Source organism: Heptranchias perlo, chromosome 2 (genome assembly GCF_035084215.1).
Source record: "Heptranchias perlo isolate sHepPer1 chromosome 2, sHepPer1.hap1, whole genome shotgun sequence".
In the NCBI taxonomy this organism is placed as follows: Eukaryota; Metazoa; Chordata; class Chondrichthyes; order Hexanchiformes; family Hexanchidae; genus Heptranchias; species Heptranchias perlo.
The window spans coordinates 172,143,626-172,167,637 of record NC_090326.1 but is presented as its reverse complement, the minus strand read 5'-3'; the positions used below and the strand labels follow the sequence as shown (position 1 = coordinate 172,167,637).

General features: G+C 48.7%; 1 protein-coding gene across 1 annotated transcript in view; it reads right to left on the bottom strand.

The window, feature by feature from the left end:
* Positions 1-24,012, bottom strand: part of LOC137332684 (nuclear receptor-binding protein 2-like) — a 195,974-nt gene that overhangs the window by 38,352 nt on the left and 133,610 nt on the right. The window contains exon 12 of the mRNA XM_067996634.1: positions 15,710-15,842. Within this exon, the coding sequence (XP_067852735.1) occupies positions 15,710-15,842 (133 nt within the window). The remainder of the gene's footprint in view (positions 1-15,709; positions 15,843-24,012) is intronic.

The window sequence follows — 24,012 nt, the reverse complement described above, 5'->3', positions numbered from 1 at the left end:
TTACTAGCTAATATATTTTCATGCCCTCTTTTTGCTTTCCTTATTTCCTTTTTTACGTCATCCCTGTACTTTCTATACTCCTCTCGGCTTTCTGCAGTATTTAGTTTTCTGTGACAGTCATAAGCTTTCTTTTTCTGCTTTATCTTGCCCCGTATACTTCTAGACAACCAGGGGGCTCTAGATTTGGCAGTGCCACCCTTTTCTCATCCACTGCACTACACTCATTCTCTCTCTTTGCCCCTTTTATTCCCTGTTTTAGATCTCCTCTGTACTTCCTCTGTTCAGCCTGGTTCTCTATGATATTATGAACCTTACATTCATCATAAACCTCCTTTTTCTGTTTCATTTTAATCTCTATATCATCACTCATCCAGGGAGCTCTATCATTGGATGCCCTTCCTTTCCCCCTCGTGGGAATGTGTCCACTCTGTACCCAAACCACCTCCCCCCTGAAGGACTCCCATTGGTCAATTACTATTTTGCCGACCAATTTTTGATTCCAATCCACCCGGGCAAGATCCCTTTTTAACTCAACGAAATTAACCCTCCTCCAGTTAAGTAATTTCACACTTGATTGTTCCTTTTCCTAAACCTAATGATATTGTGATCACTGTTCCCCAAATGCTCCCCCACTGAAACATGCTCCATTTGCCCCACTTCATTCCCTGAACTAGATCCAGCGCTGCTTCCTCCCTCACTGGGCTGGAAACACACTGATCAATAGGAGTGGAACATGTTACTCTCAGGACGACCACACTTCCTCGTTCCAGACAGCCGGCTGTGCCAGACTTCCCCAGCAGACGATCAGATGCTGCAGTCTGCAGTCAGCCCCTCTCAGGCTCGAGCTCTTACAGTCACTGACCACGAGCATCCGTGGAGCCCTTGACTGAGACCCAGCAGCTTCCCACCTGCCCTGGGGCAGCCACTGGAGGGAGAAACTCGAAGCTGCCCTTTCATAACAGACAAAGGGGTAAACCCCACCTTGGTTAGAGACACCCAGTGTAACCAAACAACCAGGCAAAAGAGAGAGAAACTAACAGCTTGCAGGGCTATTGGCTGCTCCTTCGACACACCAGGCTCGGGCAGAGGAGGATGGGACGCGGGGTTCGGGCGGGTTCAGGTTAGGGTCCTGGCGGGGGTCTGGGGGTTTGGGGTCTGTGCTGGGTTGGGGGGTTCAGGTGGGGGTCGGGGTCTATGCGGGGGTTGGGGGTTCAGGTGGGGGTCGGGGTCTGTTCAGGCGGGGTTTGGTCAGGAGTTGCGATCTGAGTGGGAGTTGGGCATTGGATGGGGTCGGCGTTCGGGGTCCGGGCGGGGGTTCGGGGTTCGGGGTCTGTGCTGGGTTGGGGGGTTCAGTTGGGGGTTCGGGTCTATGCAGGGGTTGGGGGGTCCAGGCAGGGGTCGGGGTCCTGGCGGGGGTCTGAGGGTTTGGGGTCTGTGCTGGGTTGGGGGGAATCAGTTGGGGGTTCGGGGTCTGTGCTGGGTTGGGGGGGTTCAGGTGGGGGTCGGGGTTTGGTCAGGAGTTGCGATCTGGGTGGGAGTTGGGCATTGGACGGGGTCGGCGTTCGGGGTCCGGGCGGGGGTTCGGGGTTCGGGTGGGGGTCAGGGTCCTGGTGGGATTCGGGGTCTGTGCGGGGGTTGGGACGAGCAGGGGTCGGGGTTCAGGCGGGAGTTGGGGTCCAGAGCTCGGGGCTCGGGCACGGATTGTGAACCTGAGGTTTTGAATCAGTACTGGACGAGGTGAAGCAGCAAACAAGAGAAATTGGAGGTTGGTTTGGGAGAGAAGGTGAGAGTTCGAGGTATCCTGTTTTCAGCCTCCTGTCTCTTTAAGAGTGAGTGTTCTCAGTCCATACTGTGGCTCCACCCCTTTCTCAGCTTGTTCACTTAACCCTTTCGTTACTGATCTCCTCCCAGTGATCCAATGGATCTCTTGTCTTAGATCAGATGAATGTCCTGTCAGTGATCTGATAGATCCCCCAATACCCTGATGCTTTTACTGTGTTCCAGGTGATCCTCCTTTGCCTCATCTCCTTGCAATGTCTCCGTCCCACCTTTGGATCAGACCCCCTCTTTGACTGTTTGGCGGTGAGTGTCACTCTGTCTCCCAGGCACGGTTTCTCCTCCTCACTTCATAAACATCGGTCACTTCACGAATCGAGAAGCTGGGCTGAGCCCAAGACTCTGAGTGCAGAAACCAACCGGAGAAAGACCAGTCGAATAGGCGGAGGGAGAAGGCACGACACAAAAATTGTCCGTGTAGTTGATAGTGAAGAGGATAGCTGTAGACTCCAAGAAGATATCAATGGGTTGGTGGAGTGGGCGGAAAAGTGGCAAATGGAGTTCAACCCGGAGAAGTGTGAGGTAATGCACTTAGTGAGGGCAAACAGTAAAAGGGAATACACAGTAAATGGGAATATATTGAGAGGGGTAGAGGAAGTTAGAGACCTTGGAGTGCATGTGCACAGGTCCCTGAAGGTGGCAGTACGGTAGATAAAGTTGTGAAGAAGGAATACGGAATGCTCTCCGTTATTAGCCGAGGTATAGAATACAAAAGCAGGGATGTAATGATGGAACTGTATAAAACGCTGGTAAGGCCACAGCTGGAGTATTGTACACAGTTCTGGTCACCACATTACAGGAAGGACGTAATTGCTGTGGAGAGAGTGCAGAGAAGATTTACAAGAATGTTGCCAGGGCTTGAAAATTGCAGCTACGAGGAGAGATTGGATAGGCTGGGGTTGTTTTCCTTGGAGCAGAGGCGGCTGAGGGGAGACTTGATTGAGGTGTACAAAATTATGAGGGGCCCAGATAGAGTAGACAGGAAGTACCTGTTTCCCCTAGCGGAGAGTTCAAGAACTAGAGGACATAGATTTAAGTTGATTGGCGGAAGGATTAGAGGGGACATGAGGAAAAACTTTTTTACCCAGAGGGTGGTGGGTGTATGGAATTCACTGCCCGAATTGGTGGTAGAGGCAGGGACCCTCAACTCTTTTAAAAAGTACCTGGACCTGCACCTAAAGTGCTGTAAGCTGCAGGGCTACGGACCGGGTGCTGGAAGGTGGGATTAGAACGGGCACCTGGTTGTTCTTCGAGCCGGCGCGGACACGATGGGCCGAATGGCCCCCTTCTGTGCTGTATCTTTTCTATGGTTCAAGGAGAGACAAAGGGTGGGGAGGCTGAGGGAGGGGAGGAGTTCCACAGTTTTGAGGTCCTGGGATCGAATGAGATGGAGGAGGTGAGTGTGTGATGAGATTTGATTTCAGCACGGTCAGAACGCAGGGTGGAAGGGACGGGGGGAGGGGTGTATTCTAGGAGAAATGAGAGAGGAAAGTTCAGAGGAGTAAGATAGAATCAAAGAATCATCCAGCAGAGAACGAGGCCATTCTGCCCATTGTGCCTGTGCCGGCTCTTTGAAAGAGCTGTCCAATTAGTCCCACTCCCCTGCTCTTCCCCCATAGGCATGAAAATGTTTCCCTTCATATATTTATCCAATTCCCTTTTGAAAGTTATTATTGAATCTGCTCCCACCGCCCTTTCAGGCAGTGAATTCCACATCAGAACAACTCGCTGCGTAAAAAAATGTTTCCTCATCTCCCCTCTGGCTCTTTTGCCGATCACCTTAAATCTGTGTCCTCTGGTTACCGACCCTTCTCCCACTGGACACAGTTTCTCCTTATTTACTCTGTCCAGACCCTTCATGATTTTGAACACCTCGATCAAATCTCCTCTCAACCTTCTCTGTTCCAAGGAGAACAACCCCAGCTTCTCCAGTCTATCCACATAACTGAAGTCCCTCATCCCTGGAATCATTCTAGTAAATCTCTTCTGCACCCTCTCTAAGGCCTTCACATCCTTGTCCCAGTAATTGTAAACAATTTTACAACACCAAGTTATAGTCCAACGATTTTATTTTTAATCCCACAAGCTTTCGGGGGCTTTCCCCTTCCTCAGGCGGTGTGGAAGTGACAATTTCGAATCCTTCGCATTTTAAGATCACAGAACAAAGCCTGGTGATTACTGCCCGTTGCCAAGGCAATCACAGTGGCTACCATTGTCCCAGTAAGACACCGAACACCCTATTGACTCTCAGACAGCCTCATGCCACAGCTCATGCACCGAGAATGGAGGACAATAACCCCCAGGTCCCTCTGTCTGATGTACACACATGTTGGAATTCTCTCTGTCGAACGGATGAAGCTTGCCTTCTCGACATTGAACTGCAGGGACCCATTCCTCCCAAGTATCTCGATGTGCCTGCAGACTAATTATTTCATCTGTGTTCCCAACTCCCTCACATATCTCTGTGCAAACCATTCACTCTGCTGTCTTCATCCTGACATAGAAATATTGAAAATAGGAGCAAAAGTAGGCCATTCGGCCCTTCGGGCCTGCTCCTCCATTCAAAATGATCATGGCTGATCATCTAACTCAGTACCCTGTTCCCGCTTTTTCCCCATATCCCTTGATCCCTTTAGCATTAAGAAATATATCTATCTCCTTCCTGAATACATCTAATGACTTGGCCTCCACTGCCTTCTGTGGTAGAGAATTCCTCAGGTTCACCACCCTCTGAGTGAAGAAATTTCTCCTCATCTCGGTTCTAAATGGCATACCCCGTATCCTGAGACTGTGACCCCTGGTTCTGGACTCCCCAGCCATCGGGAACATCCTTCCTGCATCTAGTCTGTCTAGTCCTGTTAGAATTTTATATGTTTCGATGAGATCACCTCTCATTCTTCTAAACTCTAGTGAATATAGGCCTAGTCGACCCAATCTCAAGATAAAGAATCACTGGATTGGGGGTAATATTCTGGCATGGGTGGAGGATTGGTTATCTAACAGGAAGCAGAGAGTTGGGATAAATGGTTCATTCTCGGACTGGCAACCAGTGGCCAGTGGTGTTCCACAGGGGTCGGTGCTGGGTCCCCAACTCTTTACAATCTATATTAACGATTTGGAGGAGGGGACCAAGTTTAACATATCAAAGTTTGCAGATGATACAAAGATGGGAGGGAAAGTAGAGAGTGAGGAGGACATAAAAAACCTACAAGGGGATATGGACAGGCTGGGTGAGTGGGCGGAGATTTGGCAGATGCAATACAATATTGGAAAATGTGAGGTTATGCACTTTGGCAGGAAAAATCAGAGAGCAAGTTATTATCTTAATGGCGAGAAACTGGAAAGTATTGCAGTACAAAGGGATCTGGGGGTCCTAGTGCAAGAAAATCAAAAAGTTAGTATGCAGGTGCAGCAGGTGATCAAGAAGGCCAACGGAATGTTGGCTTTTATTGCTTGGGGGATAGAATATAAAAACAGGGAGATATTGCTGCAGTTATATAAGGTATTGGTGAGACCGCACCTGGAATACTGCATACAGTTTTGGTCTCCATACTTAAGAAAAGACATACTTGCTCTCGAGGCAGTACAAAGAAGGTTCACTCGGTTAATCCCGGGGATGAGGGGGCGGACATATGAGGAGAGGTTGAGTAGATTGGGACTCTACTCATTGGAGTTCAGAAGAATGAGAGGCGATCTTATTGAAACATATAAGATTGTGAAGGGGCTTGATCGGGTGGATGCGGTAAGGATGTTCCCAAGGATGGGTGAAACTAGAACTAGGGGGCATAATCTTAGAATAAGGGGCTGCTCTTTCAAAACTGAGATGAGGAGAAACTTCTTCACTCAGAGGGTAGTAGGTCTGTGGAATTTGCTGCCCCAGGAAGCTGTGGAAGCTACATCATTAAATAAATTTAAAACAGAAATAGACAGTTTCCTAGAAGTAAAGGGAATTAGGGGTTACGGGGAGCGGGCAGGAAATTGGACATGAATTTAGATTTGAGGTTAGGATCAGATCAGCCATGATCTTATTGAATGGCGGAGCAGACTCGAGGGGCCGATTGGCCTACTCCTGCTCCTATTTCTTATGTTCTTATGTAATCTCTCCTCATACGTCAGTCCTGCCATCCCAGGAATCAGTCTGGTAAACCTTTGTTGCACTCCCTCTATGGCAAGTATATCCTTTCTTAGGTAAGGAGACCAAAACTGCACACAATACTCCAGATGTGGTCTCACCAAGGCCCTGTATAACTGCAGTAAGACATCCCTGCTCCTGTACTCAAATCCTCTTGAAATGAAGGCCAACATACCATTCGCCTTCCTAACTGCTTGCTGCACCTGAATGCTCGCTTTCAGCGACTGGTGTACAAGGACACCCTTTGTGAATACGGAGATAAAATATTCATTTAAAACCCTACCCACATCCTCTGCTTCTACACACAAGTTACCCTTCTCATCCCTGATAGGTCCCACCTTTTCCTTAGCTATCCTCTTGTTCTTAATGTATTTATAAAACATCTTTGGCTTTTCTTTAATCTTACTCGCTAATATATTTTCATGCCCTCTCTTTGCTTTCCTTATTTCCTTTTTTACGTCATCCCTGTACTTTCTATACTCCTAGGCTTTCTGCAGTATTTAGTTTCTCTCCAATCCAATCTTGCTTTGATGCAGTTTCTGCCTCAAGTGAATTTCACAGACTCACATCTCTCTGGTGTTTAATTCATTCTCAGGATGTGGGCATCGCTGGCAAGGCCAGCATTTATTGCCCATCACTAGGCCGCTTCAGAGGGCAGTTCAGAGTCAATCACGTTGGTGCGGGACTGGAGTCACATATAGGCCCAGACCGGGTAAGGACGGCAGGTTTCCTTCCCTAAAGGACATTCGTGAACCAGTTGGGTTTTTACGACAATTCGACAGCTTCACGGTCACTCTTACTGAGACCAGCTTTTTTAATTAAACTGAATTCAATTTCTCACACTGTCACGTTCTCTGGATTATTAGTCCAGTAATCGAACCATTACACCACCATACCAGGCAAGGACGTTTCTGCTATTCACTGTTTGAAATGAGACCCGGGACCCCCAGGAATGAGAATCAGAGCCCTGGGACCCCTGGGAATGAGAGTCAGACCCCTGACGCCCCCGGGAACGAGAGTCCAACACTAGGACCCCCAGGAATGAGAGTTAGAGCCCTGGGGCCCCTAGGAATGAGAGTCAGAGACCTGGGGCTGCCCTGGAATGAGAGTCAGAGCCCTGGGACCCCTGGGAATGAGAGTCAGAGCCCTGGGACCCCTGGGAATGAGAGTCAGAGCTCTAGGGCTGGTCTGATGTCAAATCAATTTGGGTGGAGGTAAGAAATAGCAAGGGAAAGAAATCACTGGTGGGAGTAGTATGTAGGCCCCCTAACAGTAGCTACACTGTAGGGCAAAATATTAATCAGGAAATAAGGGGAGCTTGTAAAAAAGATAATGTAATAATCATGGGCAATTTTAACTTTCACATAGATTGGACAAATCAAATTGGCAAAAATAGCCCTGAGGAGGAGTTCATAGAGTGTATTAGGGACTGTTTCTCAGACCAATACGTCGGGGAACCAACCAGGGAACAGGCCATTTTGGATCTGGTAATGGGTAACGAAACAGGATTAATTAATGATCTCAAAGTAAAGGATCCCTTGGGAAGCAGTGATCATAACATGATAGAATTTCACATCCAGTTTGAGAGCGAGGATCTTGGGTCTGAAACTACTGTATTAAACTTAAATAAGGGCAATTATAAAGGAATGAGGGTGGAATTGTCTAAAGTGGACTGGGTAAACAGATTAGATGGTATGATGGTGGATAAGCAGTGGCAAACATTTAAAAAGATATTTTATGACTCGCAACAAAAATATATCCCTGTGAGGAGGAAAGACTCCACAAAAAGGGTGAACCAACCATGGCTGACTAAGGAAGTCAAGGATGGTATCAGGTTAAAAGAAAAAGCATACAACATGGCAAAGATTACTGGTAAGCCCGAAGATTGGGAAAACTTTAAAAACCAGCAAAGGATGACTAAAAGAATAATAAAGAGGGAGAAAATAAATTATGAGAGTAAACCAGCAAGAAATATAAAAACTGACAGTAAAAGCTTCTACAAGTATATAAAAAGGAAGAGAGTAGCTAAAGTAAACATTGGTCCCTTAGAGGATGAGACTGGGGAAATAATAATGGAAAACAAGGAAATGGCAGAGGAAATGAACAGATATTTTGGGCCCGATTTTAGCACCCACTATCGGGTGTGTTCTCGGCGGGGGGGCCTCGAAAATTGCGAAATCCTGGATCCCGACCGGATCGCGCCTCGATCCCGCCCACTTCCGGGTTCCCCGCTGACGTGCGGGGGTGTGTGCGCAGCCCCCGCTGGTGGGAATCCCGCAGGCAATTAAAGCCAGCGGGATGCCACTTGAGAGTATTTACTGAGCTATTTCAGGTCATTGACTGACCTGGTTAAGGGACTGTGTGGGATTTTAGAACAAAATGGGACTGTTTCCCACACTGGGGGAAACACTCCCAGTTGAAATGGACGTGTTGCAGCTGTCAGCCTGTGGCAGCTGCAAAGGTCCATTTGACAGGTGGTGGGGGGAGACCCTCACCCATTGCAGGAGGCGACTCTGTCACTTGGGACAAAGTTTGGCCTCCACCACCCTCCTCCTGACGGTCAAAGTCACCAACCTGCACACTTACCCCGGGGTCCGGAGACATGTATCTACCTTGCGGACCCCCTCAGATGTACATCTTGCGGATGGGGGCCGCCGTAGCTGCAGTCATGACCTCCTCGGAGGGCGAACAGCCTCACCAGCCTCGCCATCCACGCCGTCCACCTCTGACACGTGGAGCTCCACAACAGAGTGCTGTGACACATCCACCTGCACAGCAGGAGGGAGGGCAACCGCAGAGAGAGATGCGTCGCAGAGGGCACTACCCTCGCCACAGGGTCTACAGACCGAGGCTCAGCCTCCTGGACCTCTCTGAGCAGCAGTGCACACGGAGGCTCAGAGTCACTCGACATGTAGCCGTGGACATCTGCAGCCTCTTTCATGCTGAGCTGCTCCTGGCTGGCCCGTGCACCATCTTCTTACCTGTCGCTGTCAAAGTCACCACTGCCCTCAACAACTTCCCCTCCGCAGCCTTCCAGGGTGCAACCGGGGACATCGCCGATGTCTCTCAGTCGTCTGCACAAAAGAGCCCTGCAAATACACCTACACCCACTCTGCAGTGACACAATGGGTGGCATCAGTAGTGGGTCCTCATAGTGATACCCAGGAGCGGGCATTATTGCACAAACCGGACAGGATTCGCGGAGACATGGCAGTGGTGGTGCCAATATAATGTGTGATGTGAGTTGTTCTGAAATTCAATATAAGTAACAACCATGACAAACCCTCAAACACCCTTGTGCATCCCCTTCATGCTCACGACACGTTTGCCTTACGCTGCCTACTGCACATATGTGATGCATGGCCTGTGGCTGCAGCACAGGTGGTGGCAGGTTGAGTGAGGCTGGCCGTGAGAGAGATGCACGAGAGGGTGAGTATGGGATAGAGCCATGAGATTGTATGAGGATTGGGTTGAGTGGTAGTGGTGGGATGAGTACTGGCGAGGTGAGTAAGTGCAAGTAGGATGAGGATGAGGTTTGAGTGGGTGTGAGGGGTCATGTGACAGAGTAGTGTTGGCAGTGCAGAAGGAGATGTGGGGTGGGGGCAGTGATGTGGCAGACGGAGTGTAGGGGAAAGACTACGTGTACTCACTTTGGCTGACCTACTGAGGTCATTGCAGCGCCTCCTGCACTGTATGCAGGTGGGCGATATGTTGGTGGCGCAGGTGGCCCCCTCTGCCACCTCGAGCCAGGCCTTCCTGTCCTCCCCCTCCTCCTCACCCCATGTATTGATACCTGGAGTGAGGCATCATTAAACTGGGAGCAGCCTTCCCCCTGGGCTGCTCCATGCAGTCATCTTTGCTATTGGTTGCAGCATCTGTCAGTGGAGGACTGCCCCTTGAAATAGAGCGCCTCCAGCTGACAGACCTTACTGCGCATGCGCAGCCCGCCCGACGCGCAGATCAGCAGCGGGGAACCCGGAGGAGCAGGTAAGTGGATCCAATTAGTGGTTTGCCTGCTGCGATCGGGCGGGAAACCCACTAATTTCACCGGGCGCGTTGCCCATCCGCCGGGAACCCGCACCCCTGGTAAAATCAGGCCCTTTGTATCTGTCGTCACAGTAGAAGACACTAATAATATACCAATAAAAGTAGAAAATCAAGGGGCAAAGGGGAGGGAGGAACTAAAAACAATCACTATCACCAGAGAAAAAGTACCAGCTAAACTAATGGGTCTAAAGGCTGACAAGTCCCCTGGACCTGATGGTTTGCATCCGAGGGTCTTAAAGGAAGTGGCTACAGAGATAGTGGATGCATTGGTTGTAATCTTCCAGAATTCACTAGATTCTGGAAAGGTCCCAGCGGATTGGAAAACCACAAACGTAACACCCCTATTCAAGAAGGGAGTGAGACAGAAAGCAGGTAACTATAGACCAGTTAGCCTAATATCTGTCATTGGGAAAATGCTAGAATCCATTATTAAGGAAGTAGTAGCAGGACATTTGGAGACTCATAATACAATCAAGGAGAGTCAACATGGTTTTATGAAGGGGAAATCGCGTCTGACAAATTTATTAGAGTTCTTTGAGGAAGTAACGGGCAGGGTGGGTAAAGGGGAACCAATGGGTGCAGTATATTTGGATTTCCAAAAGGCATTCGATAAGGTGCCACATAAAAGATTACTGCACAAGATAAGAGCTCATGGTGTTGGGGGTGATATACTGACATGGATAGAGGATTGGCTAACTAACAGAAAACAAAGAGTCGGGATAAAAGGGTCATTTTCAAAATGGCAATCTGTAACTAGTGGGGTGCCGCAGGGCTCAGTGCTGGGGCCTCAACTATTTACAATATATATCAATGACTTGGATGAAGGAACAGAGTGTCTTGTGGCCAAATTTGCTGATGATACAAAGATAGGTGGAAAAGCAAGTTGTGATGAGGACACAAAGTGTCTGCAAAGGGATATTGACAGGTTAAGTGAATGGGCAAAAATTTGGCAGATGGAATATAATGTGGGAAAATGTGAAGTCATCCACTTTGGGAGGAAAAATAAAAAAACAAAATATTATTTGAATGGAGAAATACTACAAAATGCTGCGGTGCAGAGGGATCTGGATGTCCTCGTACATGAAACACAAAAAGTCAACATACAGGTGCAGCAGGTAATCTGGAAGGCAAACGGAATATTGGCCTTTATTTCTAGGGGGATGGAGTATAAAAGCAGGGAAGTCATGCTACAACTGTACAGGGTGCTGGTGAGACCACACCTGGAGTACTGCATACAGTTCTGGTGCCCTTATTTAAGGAAGGACATACTTGCATTGGAGGCAGTTCAGAGAAGGTTCACTAGGTTGATTCCGGGTATGGAAGGGTTGTCTTATGAGGAAAGATTGAACTGGTTGGGTCTATACTCATTGGAGTTTAGAAGAATGAGAGGAGATCTTGTTGAAACATTTTTTATTATTCGTTCATAGGATGTGGGCGTCGCTGGCGAGGCCGGCATTTATTGCCCATCCCTAATTGCCCTTGAGAAGGTGGTGGTGAGCCGCCTTCTTGAACCGCTGCAGTCCGTGTGGTGATGGTTCTCCCACAGTGCTGTTAGGAAGGGAGTTCCAGGATTTTGACCCAGCGACAATGAAGGAACGGCGATATATTTCCAAGTCGGGATGGTGTGTGACTTGGAGGGGAACGTGCAGGTGGTGTTGTTCCCATGTGCCTGCTGCTCTTGTCCTTCTAGGTGGTAGAGGTCGCGGGTTTGGGAGGTGCTATCGAAGAAGCCTTGGCGAGTTGCTGCAGTGCATCCTGTGGATGGTACACACTGCAGCCACAGTGCGCCGGTGGTGAAGGGAGTGAATGTTTAGGGTGGTGGATGGGGTGCCAATCCAGCGGGCTGCTTTGTCCTGGATGGTGTCGAGCTTCTTGAGTGTTGTTGGAGCTGCACTCATCCAGGCAAGTGGAGAGCATTCCATCACACTCCTGACTTGTGCCTTGTAGATGGTGGAAAGGCTTTGGGGAGTCAGGAGGTGAGTCACTTGCCGCAGAATACCCAGCCTCTGACCTGCTCTCGTAGCCACAGTATTTATATGGCTGGTCCAGTTAAGTTTCTGGTCAATGGTGACCCCCAGGATGATGATGGTGGGGGATTCGGCGATTGTAATGCCATTGAATGTCAAGGGGAGGTGGTTAGACTCTCTCTTGTTGGAGATGGTCATTGCCTGGCACTTGTCTGGCACGAATGTTACTTGCCACTTATCAGCCCAAGCCTGGATGTTGTCCAGGTCTTGCTGCATGCGGGCTCGGACTGCTTCATTATCTGAGGGGTTGCGAATGGAACTGAACACTGTGCAATCATCAGCGAACATCCCCATTTCTGACCTTATGATGGAGGGAAGGTCATTGATGAAGCAGCTGAAGCTGGTTGGCCCTTGGACACTGCCCTGTGGAACTCCTGCATCAATGTCCTGGGGCTGAGATGATTGGCCTGCAACAACCACTACCATCTTCCTTTGTGCTCGATATGACTCCAGCCACTGGAGAATTTTCCCCCTGATTCCCATTGACTTCAGTTTTACGAGGGCTCCATGGTGCCACACTCAATCAAATGCTGCCTTGATGTCAAGGGCAGTCACTCTCACCTCACCTCTGGAATTCAGCTCTTTTGTCCATGTTTGGACCAAGGCTGTAATGAGGTCTGGAGCCGAGTGGTCCTGGCGGAACCCAAACTGAGCATCGGTGAGCAGGTTATTGGTGAGTAAGTGCCGCTTGATAGCACTGTCGACGACACCTTCCATCACTTTGCTGATGATTGAGAGTAGACTGATGGGGCGGTAATTGGCTAGATTGGATTTGTCCTGCTTTTTGTGGACAGGACATACCTGGGCAATTTTCCACATTGTCAGGTAGATGCCAATGTTGTAGCTGTACTGGAACAGCTTGGCTAGAGGCGCAGCTAGTTCTGGAACACAAGGATTCAGCACTACAGCCGGGATGTTTTCGGGGCCCATAGCCTTTGCTGTATCCAGTGCACTCAGCCGTTTCTTGAAATCACGCGGAGTGAATCGAATTGGCTGAAGACTGGCTTCTGTGATGGTGTGGATATCGGGAGGAGGCCGAGATGGATCATCCACTCGGCACTTCTGGCTGAAGATGGTTGCAAACGCTTCAGCCTTGTCTTTTGCACTCACGTGCTGGACTCCACCATCATTGAGGATGGGAATGTTTGCAGAGCCTCCTCCTCCCGTTAGTTGTTTAATTGTCCACCACCATTCACGACTGGATGTGGCAGGACTGCAGAGCTTTGATCTGATCCTTTGGTTGTGGAATCGCTTAGCTCTGTCTATAGCATGTTGCTTCCGCTGTTTAACATGCATGTTGTCCTGAGTTGTAGCTTCACCAGGTTGGCACCTCAATTTTAGGTACATCTGGTGCTGCTTCTAGCATGCTCTTCTACACTCCTCATTGAACCAGGGTTGTTCCCCTGGCTTGTTGGTAATGGTAGAGTGAGGAATATGCCGGGCCATGAGGTTACAGATTGTGCTGGAATACAATTCTGCTGCTGCTGATGGCCCACAGTGCCTCATGGATGCCCAGTTTTGAGCTGCTCGATCTGTTCTGAATCTATGCCATTTAGCACGGTGATAGTGCCACACAACACGCTGGATGGTGTCCTCAGTGCGAAGACGGGACTTCGTCTCCACGAGGACTGTGCGGTGGTCACAATACTGTCATGGACAGATGCATTTGCGACAGGCAGATTGGTGAGGACGAGGTCAAGTAAGTTTTTCCCTCGTGTTGGTTCGCTCACCACCTGCCGCAGGCCCAGTCTGGCAGTTACGTCCTTCAGGACTCGGCCAGCTCGGTCAGTAGTGGTGCTACCGAGCCACTCTTGGTGATGGATATTGAAGTCCCCCACCCAGAGTACATTCTGTGCTCTTGCTACCCTCAGTGCTTCCTCCAAGTGGTGTTCAACATGGAGGAGGACTGATTCATCAGCTGAGGGAGGACGGTAGGTGGTAATCAGCAGGAGGTTTCCTTGCCCATGTTTGACCTGATGCCATGAGATTTCATGGGGTCCGGATTCAATGTTGAGGACTCCCAGGGCCACTCCCTCCTGACTGTATATCACTGTACCGCCACCTCTGGTGGGTCTGTCCTGCCGGTGGGACAGGTCATACCCAGGGATGGTGATGGAAGAGTCTGGGACGTTGGCTGAAAGATATGATTCTGTGAGTATGGCGATGTCAGGCTGTTGCTTGACTCGTCTGTGGGACAGCTCTCCCAATTTTGGCACAAGTCCGCAGATATTAGTGAGGAGGACCTTGCAGGGTCGACTGGGCTTGGTTTGCCTTTGTCGTGTCCGGTGCCTAGTGGTCCGTCCGGTTTTATTCTTATTATGACTTTTTTTCACGAGATTTTACCACAGAGTGGCTTGCTCGGCCATTTCAGAGGGCAATTAAGAATCAAACAAGATTCTGAGGGGACTCGATAAGGTAGATGCTGAGAGGAAGTTACCCCTCATGGGGGAATCTAAAACTAGGGGGCTTAGTCTCAGAATAAGGGGTCGCCCGTTTAAGATGGAACTGAGGGGGAATTTCTTCTCCCAGAGGGTCGTGAATCTGTGGAATTCTTTACCCCAAAAAGCTGTGGAGGCCGAGTCATTGAATACATTCAAGGCTGAGTTAGACAAATTTTTGATCAGCGAGGGAGTCAATGGATATGGGGAAAGGGCGGGAAAGTGGAGTTGAGGTAAAAATTAGATCAGCCATGATCTCATTAAATGGCGGAGCAGTCTCGAGGGGCTGAATGGCCCACTCCTGCTCCTATCTCTTATGGTCCTATGCTTTTATGGTCTTATCTTCAACCTCATCCCTTGATTACCCAAGAGTCCAAAAATCTATCGATCTCAGCCTTGAATATATTCAACGACTCAGCATCCACAGCCCTCTGGGGTAGAGAATTCCAAAGAGTCACAACCCTCTGAGTGAAAAAAATTTCTCCTCATCTCAGTCTTAAATGGCCGACCCCGTATCCTGAGACTATGCCCTCTAGTTCTAGACTCTCCAGCCAGGGGAAACAATCTCTCGGCATCTACCCTGTCAAGCCCCCTCAGAATCTTATATGTTTCAATGAGATCACCTCTCATTCTTCTAAACTCCAGAGAGTATCGGCCCATTCTACTCAATCTCTCCTCATAGGACAACCCTCTCATCCCAGGAATCAATCTACTGAACCTTCGTTGCACCGCCTCTAAGGCAAGTATATCCTTCCTTAGATAAGGAGACCAAAACTGTACACAGTACTCCAGGTGAGGTCTCACCAAAGCCCTGTACAATTGTAGTAAGACTTCCTTACTCTTGTACTCCAAACCCCTTGCAATAAAGGCCAACATGCCATTTGCTTTCCTAATTGCTTGCTGTACCTGCATGCTAACTTTGTGTTTCTTGTATGAGGACACCCAAATCTCTCTGAACACCAACATTTAATAGTTTCTCACCATTTAAAAAACATTCTGTTTTTCTATTCTTCCTACCAAAGTGAATAACCTCACATTTCCCCACATTATACTCCATCTGCCACCTTCTTGCCCACTCACTTAACCTGTTTATATCCCTTTGCAGACTCTTTGTGTCCTCCTCACAGCTTAATGAGGAAGATTGAGTGAAGGGGCCATGGAGCAGGTGCTGGGGGGTGAGAGCTGGCAATTCTCGGACTGTTGAATCTGTCTGTAGACGAGTCACTCACGCTGGTTGTCGATGAAGGAGTGAGCAGCCAACAGCTTGAGCGAGTGGACCTCGAAGAGAACTCGGTGGAACAGCAGGTCGTGGGCGCTGGGTCGTTGAAGGGGGTCTGGAGCCAAGCATTTCTGGATAAATTCCTGTAACAATGGAAACGCACGAGCTTTATTTCAGGACTTGAAGTGAGGCTCCTGAGACCTTCCTTAACACGAGGATTACTGAACAAGGAGTGAGGACACGGGGATCAACCATAGAATCATACAACTTTATGGCAAAGAAGGAGGCCATTCAGCCAATTGTGTCCATCCCAGCCGAAAAACAACTATCCAGCTTAATCCCACTTTCCACTACCATCAGTGGGAGGCCTTCAAGGAGGAGATAGTGAGGGTTCAGAGCAAATATGTTCCCACAAAGAAAAAGGGCGGGACTCCCAAATCTGGAGCCCCCTGGATGTCAAGGAGCATACAGGGTAGGGTAAGGCAAAAAAGGAAAGTTTATGTCAGATATCGAGAGCTGAATATTGCAGAAAGCCTAGAGGAATATAGAAAGTGCAGGGGTGAAATTAAAAAGGAAATTAGGAAAACAAAGAGAGGGCATGAAAAAATACTGGCAAATAAAATCAAGGAAAACCCAAAAATGTTACAACGTTGTACCATTGTTTAAAAAGGGAGCGAGGGATAATCCGAGTAATTCCAGGCCAGTCAGTCTAACCTCGGTGGTGGGCAAATTATTGGAATCAATTCTGAGGGACAGGATAAACTGTCAGTTAGAAAGGCACGGAGTGATCAAGGACAGTCAGCACGGATTTGTTAAGGGAAGGTCGTGTCTGACTAACTTGATTGAATTCTTCGAGGGGGTAACGAGGAGGGTCGATGAGGGTAGCGAGTTTGATGTAGTCTGCACCTGCTCCTATTTCTTATGTTCTTATGGATATAGACAGGTTAAGTGAGTGGGCAAGAAGGTGGCAGATGGAGTATAATGTGGGGAAATGTGAGGTTATTCACTTTGGTAGGAAGAATAGAAAAACAGAATATTTTTTAAATGGTGAGAAACTATTAAATGTTGGTGTTCAGAGAGATTTGGGTGTCCTCATACAAGAAACACAACAAGTTAGCATGCAGGTACAGCAGGCAATTAAGAAAGCAAATGGTATGTCGGTCTTTATTGCAAGGGGGTTGGAGTACAAGAGTGAGGACGTCTTACTATAATTGTACAGGGCTTTGGTGAGACCTCACCTGGAATACTGTGTACAGTTTTGGTCTCCTTATCTAAGGAAGGATATACTTGCCTTAGAGGCGGTGCAACGAAGGTTCACTAGATTAATTCCTGGGATGAGAGGGTTGTCCTATGAAGAGAGATTGAGTAGAATGGGCCGATACTCTCTGGAGTTTAGAAGAATGAGAGGTGATCACATTGAAACATATAAGATTCTGAGGGGGGCTTGACAGGGTAGATGCTGAGAGATTGTTTCTCCTGGCTGGAGAGTCTAGAACTAGGGGGCATAGTCTCAGGATACGGGGTCGGCCATTTAAGACTGAGATGAGGAGGAATTTCTTCACTCAGAGGGTTGTGAATCTTTGGAATTCTCTACCCCAGAGGGCTGTGGATGCTGAGTCATTGAATATATTCAAGACTGAGATCGATAGATTTTTGGACTCTAAGGGAATCAAGAGATATGGGGATCGGGCAGGAAAGTGGAGTTGAGGTCAAAGATCAGCCATGATCTGATTGAATGGTGGAGCAGGCTCGAGGGGCCGAATGGCCTACTCCTGCTCCTATTTCTTATGATCTTATGTACATGGATTTTAGCAAGGCTTTTGACAAGGTCCCACATGGCAGACTGGCCAGAAAAGTAAAAGCCCATGGATCCAAGGGAAAGTGACAAGTTTGATCCAAAATTGGCTCAGTGGCAGGAAGCAAAGGGTAATGGTCGACGGGTGTTTTTGAGACTGGAAGGCTGTTTCCAGTGGGGTGCCGCAGGGCTCAGTACTGGGTCCCTTGCTTTTTGTGATATATATTAATGATTTGGACTTAAATGTAGGGGGCATGATTAAGAAGTTTGTAGATGATACAAAAATTGGCCGTGTGGTTGATAGTGAGGAGGAAAGCTGTAGACTGCAGGAAGATATCAATGGACTGGTCAGGTGGGCAGAAAAGTGGCAAATGGAATTCAATCCAGAGAAGTGTGAGGTAATGCATTTGGGGAAAGCAAACAAGGCAAGGGAATACACAATAAATAGGAGGATACTGAGAGGTGTAGAGGAAGTGAGGGACCTTGGAGTGCATGTCCACAGATCCCTGAAGGTAGCAGGACAGGTAGATAAGGTGGTTAAGAAGGCATATGGAATACTTTCCTTTATTAGCCGAGGCATAGAATATAAGAGCAGGGAGGTTATGCTGGAACTGTATAAAACTCTAGTTAGGCCACAGCTTGAGTACTGTGTACAGTTCTGGTCACCACATTACAGGAAAGATGTGATTGCACTAGAGAGGGTGCAGAGGAGATTTACGAGGATGTTGCCAGGACTGGAGAATTTTAGCCATGAGGAAAGATTGGATAGGCTGGGGTTGTTTACTTTGGAACAGAGGAGTGAACCAGATGGGTTTTTATGACAATCTGGTAATTTCATGGCCACCATTACTGATACTACTCTTTTAATTCCAGATTTTATTGATTTAATTTAAATTCACTAGCTATCATGGTGGAATTTGAACTCATGACTCTGAGATTATTAGTTCAGGCCTCTGAATGACCATTCCAGTAATATAACCACTATGCTACCGTACCCACAGCTCTTGGATAGCTCTTTCAAAGAGCTGGCAAAGGCACGATGGGCCGAATGGCCTCCTCCTGTGCTGCAACACACTATGATACCCTTGTCTATCCTTTTTGTTACTTCTTCAAAAATTCAATAAGTTTGGTCAAGCATGACCTTCCCTTTGGGAACCCGTGTTAACTACTCGATGATATTTTTGGTTTGTCGATGTTTTTTCTATTACACCTTTGTGTAAGGATTCCATTATCTTTCCTACCACTGATGTTAAGATCGTCACTAACAGGTCAAATATAGAACTGAAGAGCAATTTCTTTATGCAGAGAGTGGTGAGAATGTGGAACTCCCTGCCACATGGAGTGGTTGAGGTGGACAGTGTTGATGTATTTGAGGGGATGTACACGAGGGAGAAGGAAATAGAGGGATATGGGGGTAGAGTGGGAAGGGGTAGTTAGAGGGGGAGGAGGGATATGGGGGTAGAGTGGGAAGGGGTAATTAGAGGGGGAGGAGGGATATGGGGGTAGAGTGGGAAGGGGTAGGTAGAGGGGGAGGAGGGATATGGGGGTAGAGTGGGAAGGGGTAGTTAGAGGGGGAGGAGGGATATGGGGGTAGAGTGGGAAGGGGTAGTTAGAGGGGGAGGAGGGATATGGGGGTAGAGTGGGAAGGGGTAGGTAGAGGGGGAGGAGGGATATGGGGGTAGAGTGGGAAGGGGTAGTTAGAGGGGGAGGAGGGATATGGGGGTAGAGTGGGAAGGGGTAGTTAGAGGGGGAGGAGGGATATGGGGGTAGAGTGGGAAGGGGCAGTTAGAGGGGGAGGAGGGATATGGGGGTAGAGTGGGAAGGGGTAATTAGAGGGGGAGGAGGGATATGGGGGTAGAGTGGGAAGGGGTAGTTAGAGGGGGAGGAGGGATATGGGGGTAGAGTGGGAAGGGGTAATTAGAGGGGGAGGAGGATTGTTTGTACTATAAACACTGGCATAGAACAGTTGGGCCGAGTGGCCTCTTTCTGTGCTATGCATTCTGCGTAAAACCTAGTGGCCAATTTCTGGACACCAGGTCCGATCTTGGCTCTCCCACAACGTCACAGCTGAGTTACTAATTTAGGGGCAGATTGTCACTCCATGCAAGTGCTGCCACCATTGAACAAATTCATGGCCTTTCTCTGCACTGGCTCCTGCAGTTGAATGTCTCCCCTATGTCTTCGTGATCAGATTAGGAAAAAGTACTAGAGCCCTGCCCAGTGACCAGACCAGGGGTCAGTACTAGAGCCCTGCCCAATGACCAGACCAGGGGTCAGTACGAGGACACTGCCCAATGACCAGACCAGGGGTCAGTACTAGGACACTGCCCAATGACCAGACCAGGGGTCAGTACGACGACACTGCCCAATGACCAGACCAGGGGTCAGTACTAGGACACTGCCCAGTGACCAGACTAGGGATCAGTACTAGGACACTGCCCAGTGATCAGACCAGGGGTCAGTACAAGGACACTGCCCAATGACCAGACCAGGGGTCAGTACGAGGACACTGCCCAATGACCAGACCAGGGGTCAGTACGAGGACATTGCCCAATGACCAGACCAGGGGTCAGTACTAGGACACTGCCCAGTGACCAGACTAGGGATCAGTACTAGGACACTGCCCAGTGATCAGACCAGGGGTCAGTACGAGGACACTGCCCAATGACCAGACCAGGGGTCAGTACTAGGACACTGCCCAGTGACCAGACTAGGGATCAGTACTAGGACACTGCCCAGTGATCAGACCAGGGGTCAGTACAAGGACACTGCCCAATGACCAGACCAGGGGTCAGTACTAGGACACTGCCCAATGACCAGACAAGGGCTCAGTACGAGGACACTGCCCAATGACCAGACCAGGGGTCAGTACTAGGACACTGCCCAATGACCAGACCAGGGGTCAGTACGAGGACACTGCCTAATGACCAGACCAGGGGTCAGTACTAGGTCACTGCCCAATGACCAAATGGCAATCTGTGTGTGGAGCCGGCAGATGTAGGAGGGGTTCTAAATGAATTTTTTGCATCTGTTTTCACTATGGAGAAGGACGATGTAGACATAGAAATACGGCAGGGGGACTGTGATATACTCGAACATATTAACATCGAGCGGGAGGAGGTATTGGCGGTTTTAGCAGGCCTAAAAATGGATAAATCCCCAGGCCCGGACGAAATGTATCCCAGGCTACTGTGTGAGGCAAAGGAGGAGATTGCGGGGGCTCTGACACATATATTCAGAACCTCTCTGGCCACAGGGGATGTGCCAGAGGACTGGAGAACCGCTAATGTAATACCATTATTCAAGAAGGGGAGTAGGGAAAAACCGGGGAACGACAGGCCAGTGAGCCTAACATCAGTGGTAGGAAAATTATTGGAAGAAATTCTGAAGGACAAAATTAGTCTCCACTTGGAGAAGCAAGGATTAATCAGGGATAGTCAACATGGCTTTGTCAAGGGAAGATCATGTCTGACTAATTTGATTGAATTTTTTGAGGGGGTGACTAGGCGTGTGGATGAGGGTAACGCAGTGGATGTGGTATACATGGATTTCAGTAAGGCCTTCGATAAAGTCCCGCACAGGAGACTGGTCAAGAAGGTACGAGCCCATGGAATCCAGGGTGCCTTGGCACTTTGGATACAAAACTGGCTTAGTGGCAGAAGGCAGAGGGTGATGGTCGAAGGTTGTTTTTGTGACTGGAAGCCTGTGGCCAGTGGGGTACCACAGGGATCGGTGCTGGGTCCCTTGCTGTTTGTGGTCTACATTAATGACTTGGATATGAATGTAAAAGGTATGATCAGTAAGTTCGCTGATGATACAAAAATTGGTAGGGTGGTAAATAGCGAGGAGGATAGCCTCAGTCTGCAGGACGATATAGATGGGTTGGTCAGATGGGCGGAACAGTGGCAAATGGAATTTAACCCGGAAAAGTGCGAGGTGATGCACTTTGGAGGGACTAACAAGGCAAGGGAATACACAATGAATGGGAGGACCCTAGGCAAGACAGAGGGTCAGAGGGATCTTGGTGTGCAAGTTCACAGATCCCTGAAGGCGGCGGAACAGGTAGATAAGGTGGTAAAGAAGGCATATGGGATACTTGCCTTTATTAGCTGAGGCATAGAATATAAGAGCAAGGAGGTTATGATGGAGCTGTATAAAACACTGGTTAGGCCACAGCTGGAGTACTGTGTGCAGTTCTGGTCGCCACACTACAGGAAGGATGTGATCGCTTTGGAGAGGGTGCAGAGGAGATTCACCAGGATGTTACCAGGGCTGGAGCGCTTCAGCTATGAAGAGAGACTGGGAAGATTGGGTTTGTTTTCCTTGGAGCAGAGGAGGCTGAGGGGGGACATGATTGAGGTGTACAAAATTATGAGGGGCACAGATAGGATGGATACTAAGGAGCTTTTTCCCTTCGTTGAGGGTACTATAACAAGGGGACATAGATTCAAGGTAAAAGGCGGGAGGTTTAGAGGGGATTTGAGAAAGAACTTTTTCACCCAGAGGGTGGTTGGAGTCTGGAACTCACTGCCTGAAAGGGTTGTGGAGGCAGGAACCCTCACAACATTCAAGAAGCATTTGGATGAGCACTTGAAATGCCATAGCATACAAGGCTACGGACCAAATGCTGGAATATGGGATTAGAGTAGACAGGGCTGATGGCCGGCGCGGACACGACGGGCCGAAGGGCCTCTATCCGTGCTGTATAACTCTATGACTCTATGACTCTATGACCAGACCAGGGGTCAGTACGAGGACACTGCCCAATTACCAGACTAGGGGTCAGTACTAGGACACTGCCCAATGACCAGACCAGGGGTCAGTACTAGGACACTGCCCAATGACCAGACTAGGGGTCAGTACTAGGACACTGTCCAATGACCGGACCAGGGGTCAGTACGAGAGCCCTGCCCAATGAGACTAGGGGTCAGTACGAGGACACTGCCCAGTGACCAGACCAGGGGTCAGTACGAGGACACTGCCCAATGACCAGACCAGGGGTCAGTACCAGGACACTGCCCAGTGACCAGACCAGGGGTCAGTACTAGGACACTGCCCAATACCAGACCAGGGGTCAGTATGAGGACACTGCCCAGTGACCAGACCAGGGGTCAGTACTAGGACACTGCCCAATGACCAGACCAGGGGTCAGTATGAGGACACTGTCCAGTGACCAGACCAGGGGTCAGTACTCGGACACTGCCCAATGACCAGACCAGGATGTCGAAACATAGAAAATAGGAGCAGGAGTAGGCCATTCGGCCCTTTGAGCCTGCTCCACCATTCAATATGATCATGGCTAATCCTCTATCTCAATACCATATTCCCGCTCTCTCCCCATACCCCTTGATGCCTTTTGTGTCTAGAAATCTATCTTGCTCCTTCTTAAATATATTCAGTGACTTGGCCTCCACAGCCTTCTGGGGTAGAGAATTCCACAGGTTCACCACCCTCTGAGTGAAGAAATTTCTCCTCATCTCAGTCCTAAATGTCCTACCCCGTATCCTGAGACTGTGACCCCTGGTTCTCGACCCCTCAGCCAGGGGAAACATCCTCCCTGCATCCAGTCTGTCTAGCCCTGTCAGAATTTTATATGTTTCAATGAGATCACCTCTCATTCTTCTAAACTCGAGTGAATACAGGCCGAGTCGACCCAATCTCTCCTCATACGACAGTCCCGCCATCCCAGGAATCAGTCTGGTGAACCTTCGCTGCACTCCCTCTATGGCAAGTATATCCTTTCTTAGGTAAGGAGACCAAAACTGCACACAATACTCCAGGTGTGGTCTCACCAAGGCCCTGTATAACTGCAGTAAGACATCTTTACTCCTGTACTCAAATCCTCTTGCAATGAAGGCCAACATACCATTCGCCTTCCTAACTGCTTGCTGCACCTGCATGTTTGCTTTCAGTGACTGGTGTACAAGGACACCCAGGTCCCTTTGTACATCAACATTTCCCAATCTATCACCATTTAAATAATACTCTGCCTTTCTGTTTTTCCTTCCGAAGTGGATAACTTCACATTTATCCACATTATTCTGCATCTGCCATGTATTTGCCCACTCACTCAACTTGTCTAAATCGCCTCGAAGCCTCTTTGCATCCTCCTCACAACTCACAATCCCACCTAGTTTGGTATTGTCAGCAAACTTGGAAATATTACATTTGGTTCCCTCATCCAAATCATTGATATATATTGTGAATAGCTGGGGCCCAAGCACTGATCCCTGCGGTACCCCACTAGTCACTGCCTGCCACCCCGAAAAAGACCCATTAATTCCTACTCTCTGTTTCCTGTCTGTTAACCAATTCTCAATCCATGCCAGGATATTGAGCGCATTAACAGGATTGGACAAAGTCAGCATGGGTTTATGAAAGGGAAATCATGCTTAACAAATCTACTGGAGTTTTTTGAGGATGTAACTAGTAGAATAGATAGGGGAGAACCAGTGGATGTGGTGTACTTGGATTTTCAGAAGGCTTTTGATAAGGTCCCACACAAGAGGTTAGTGTGC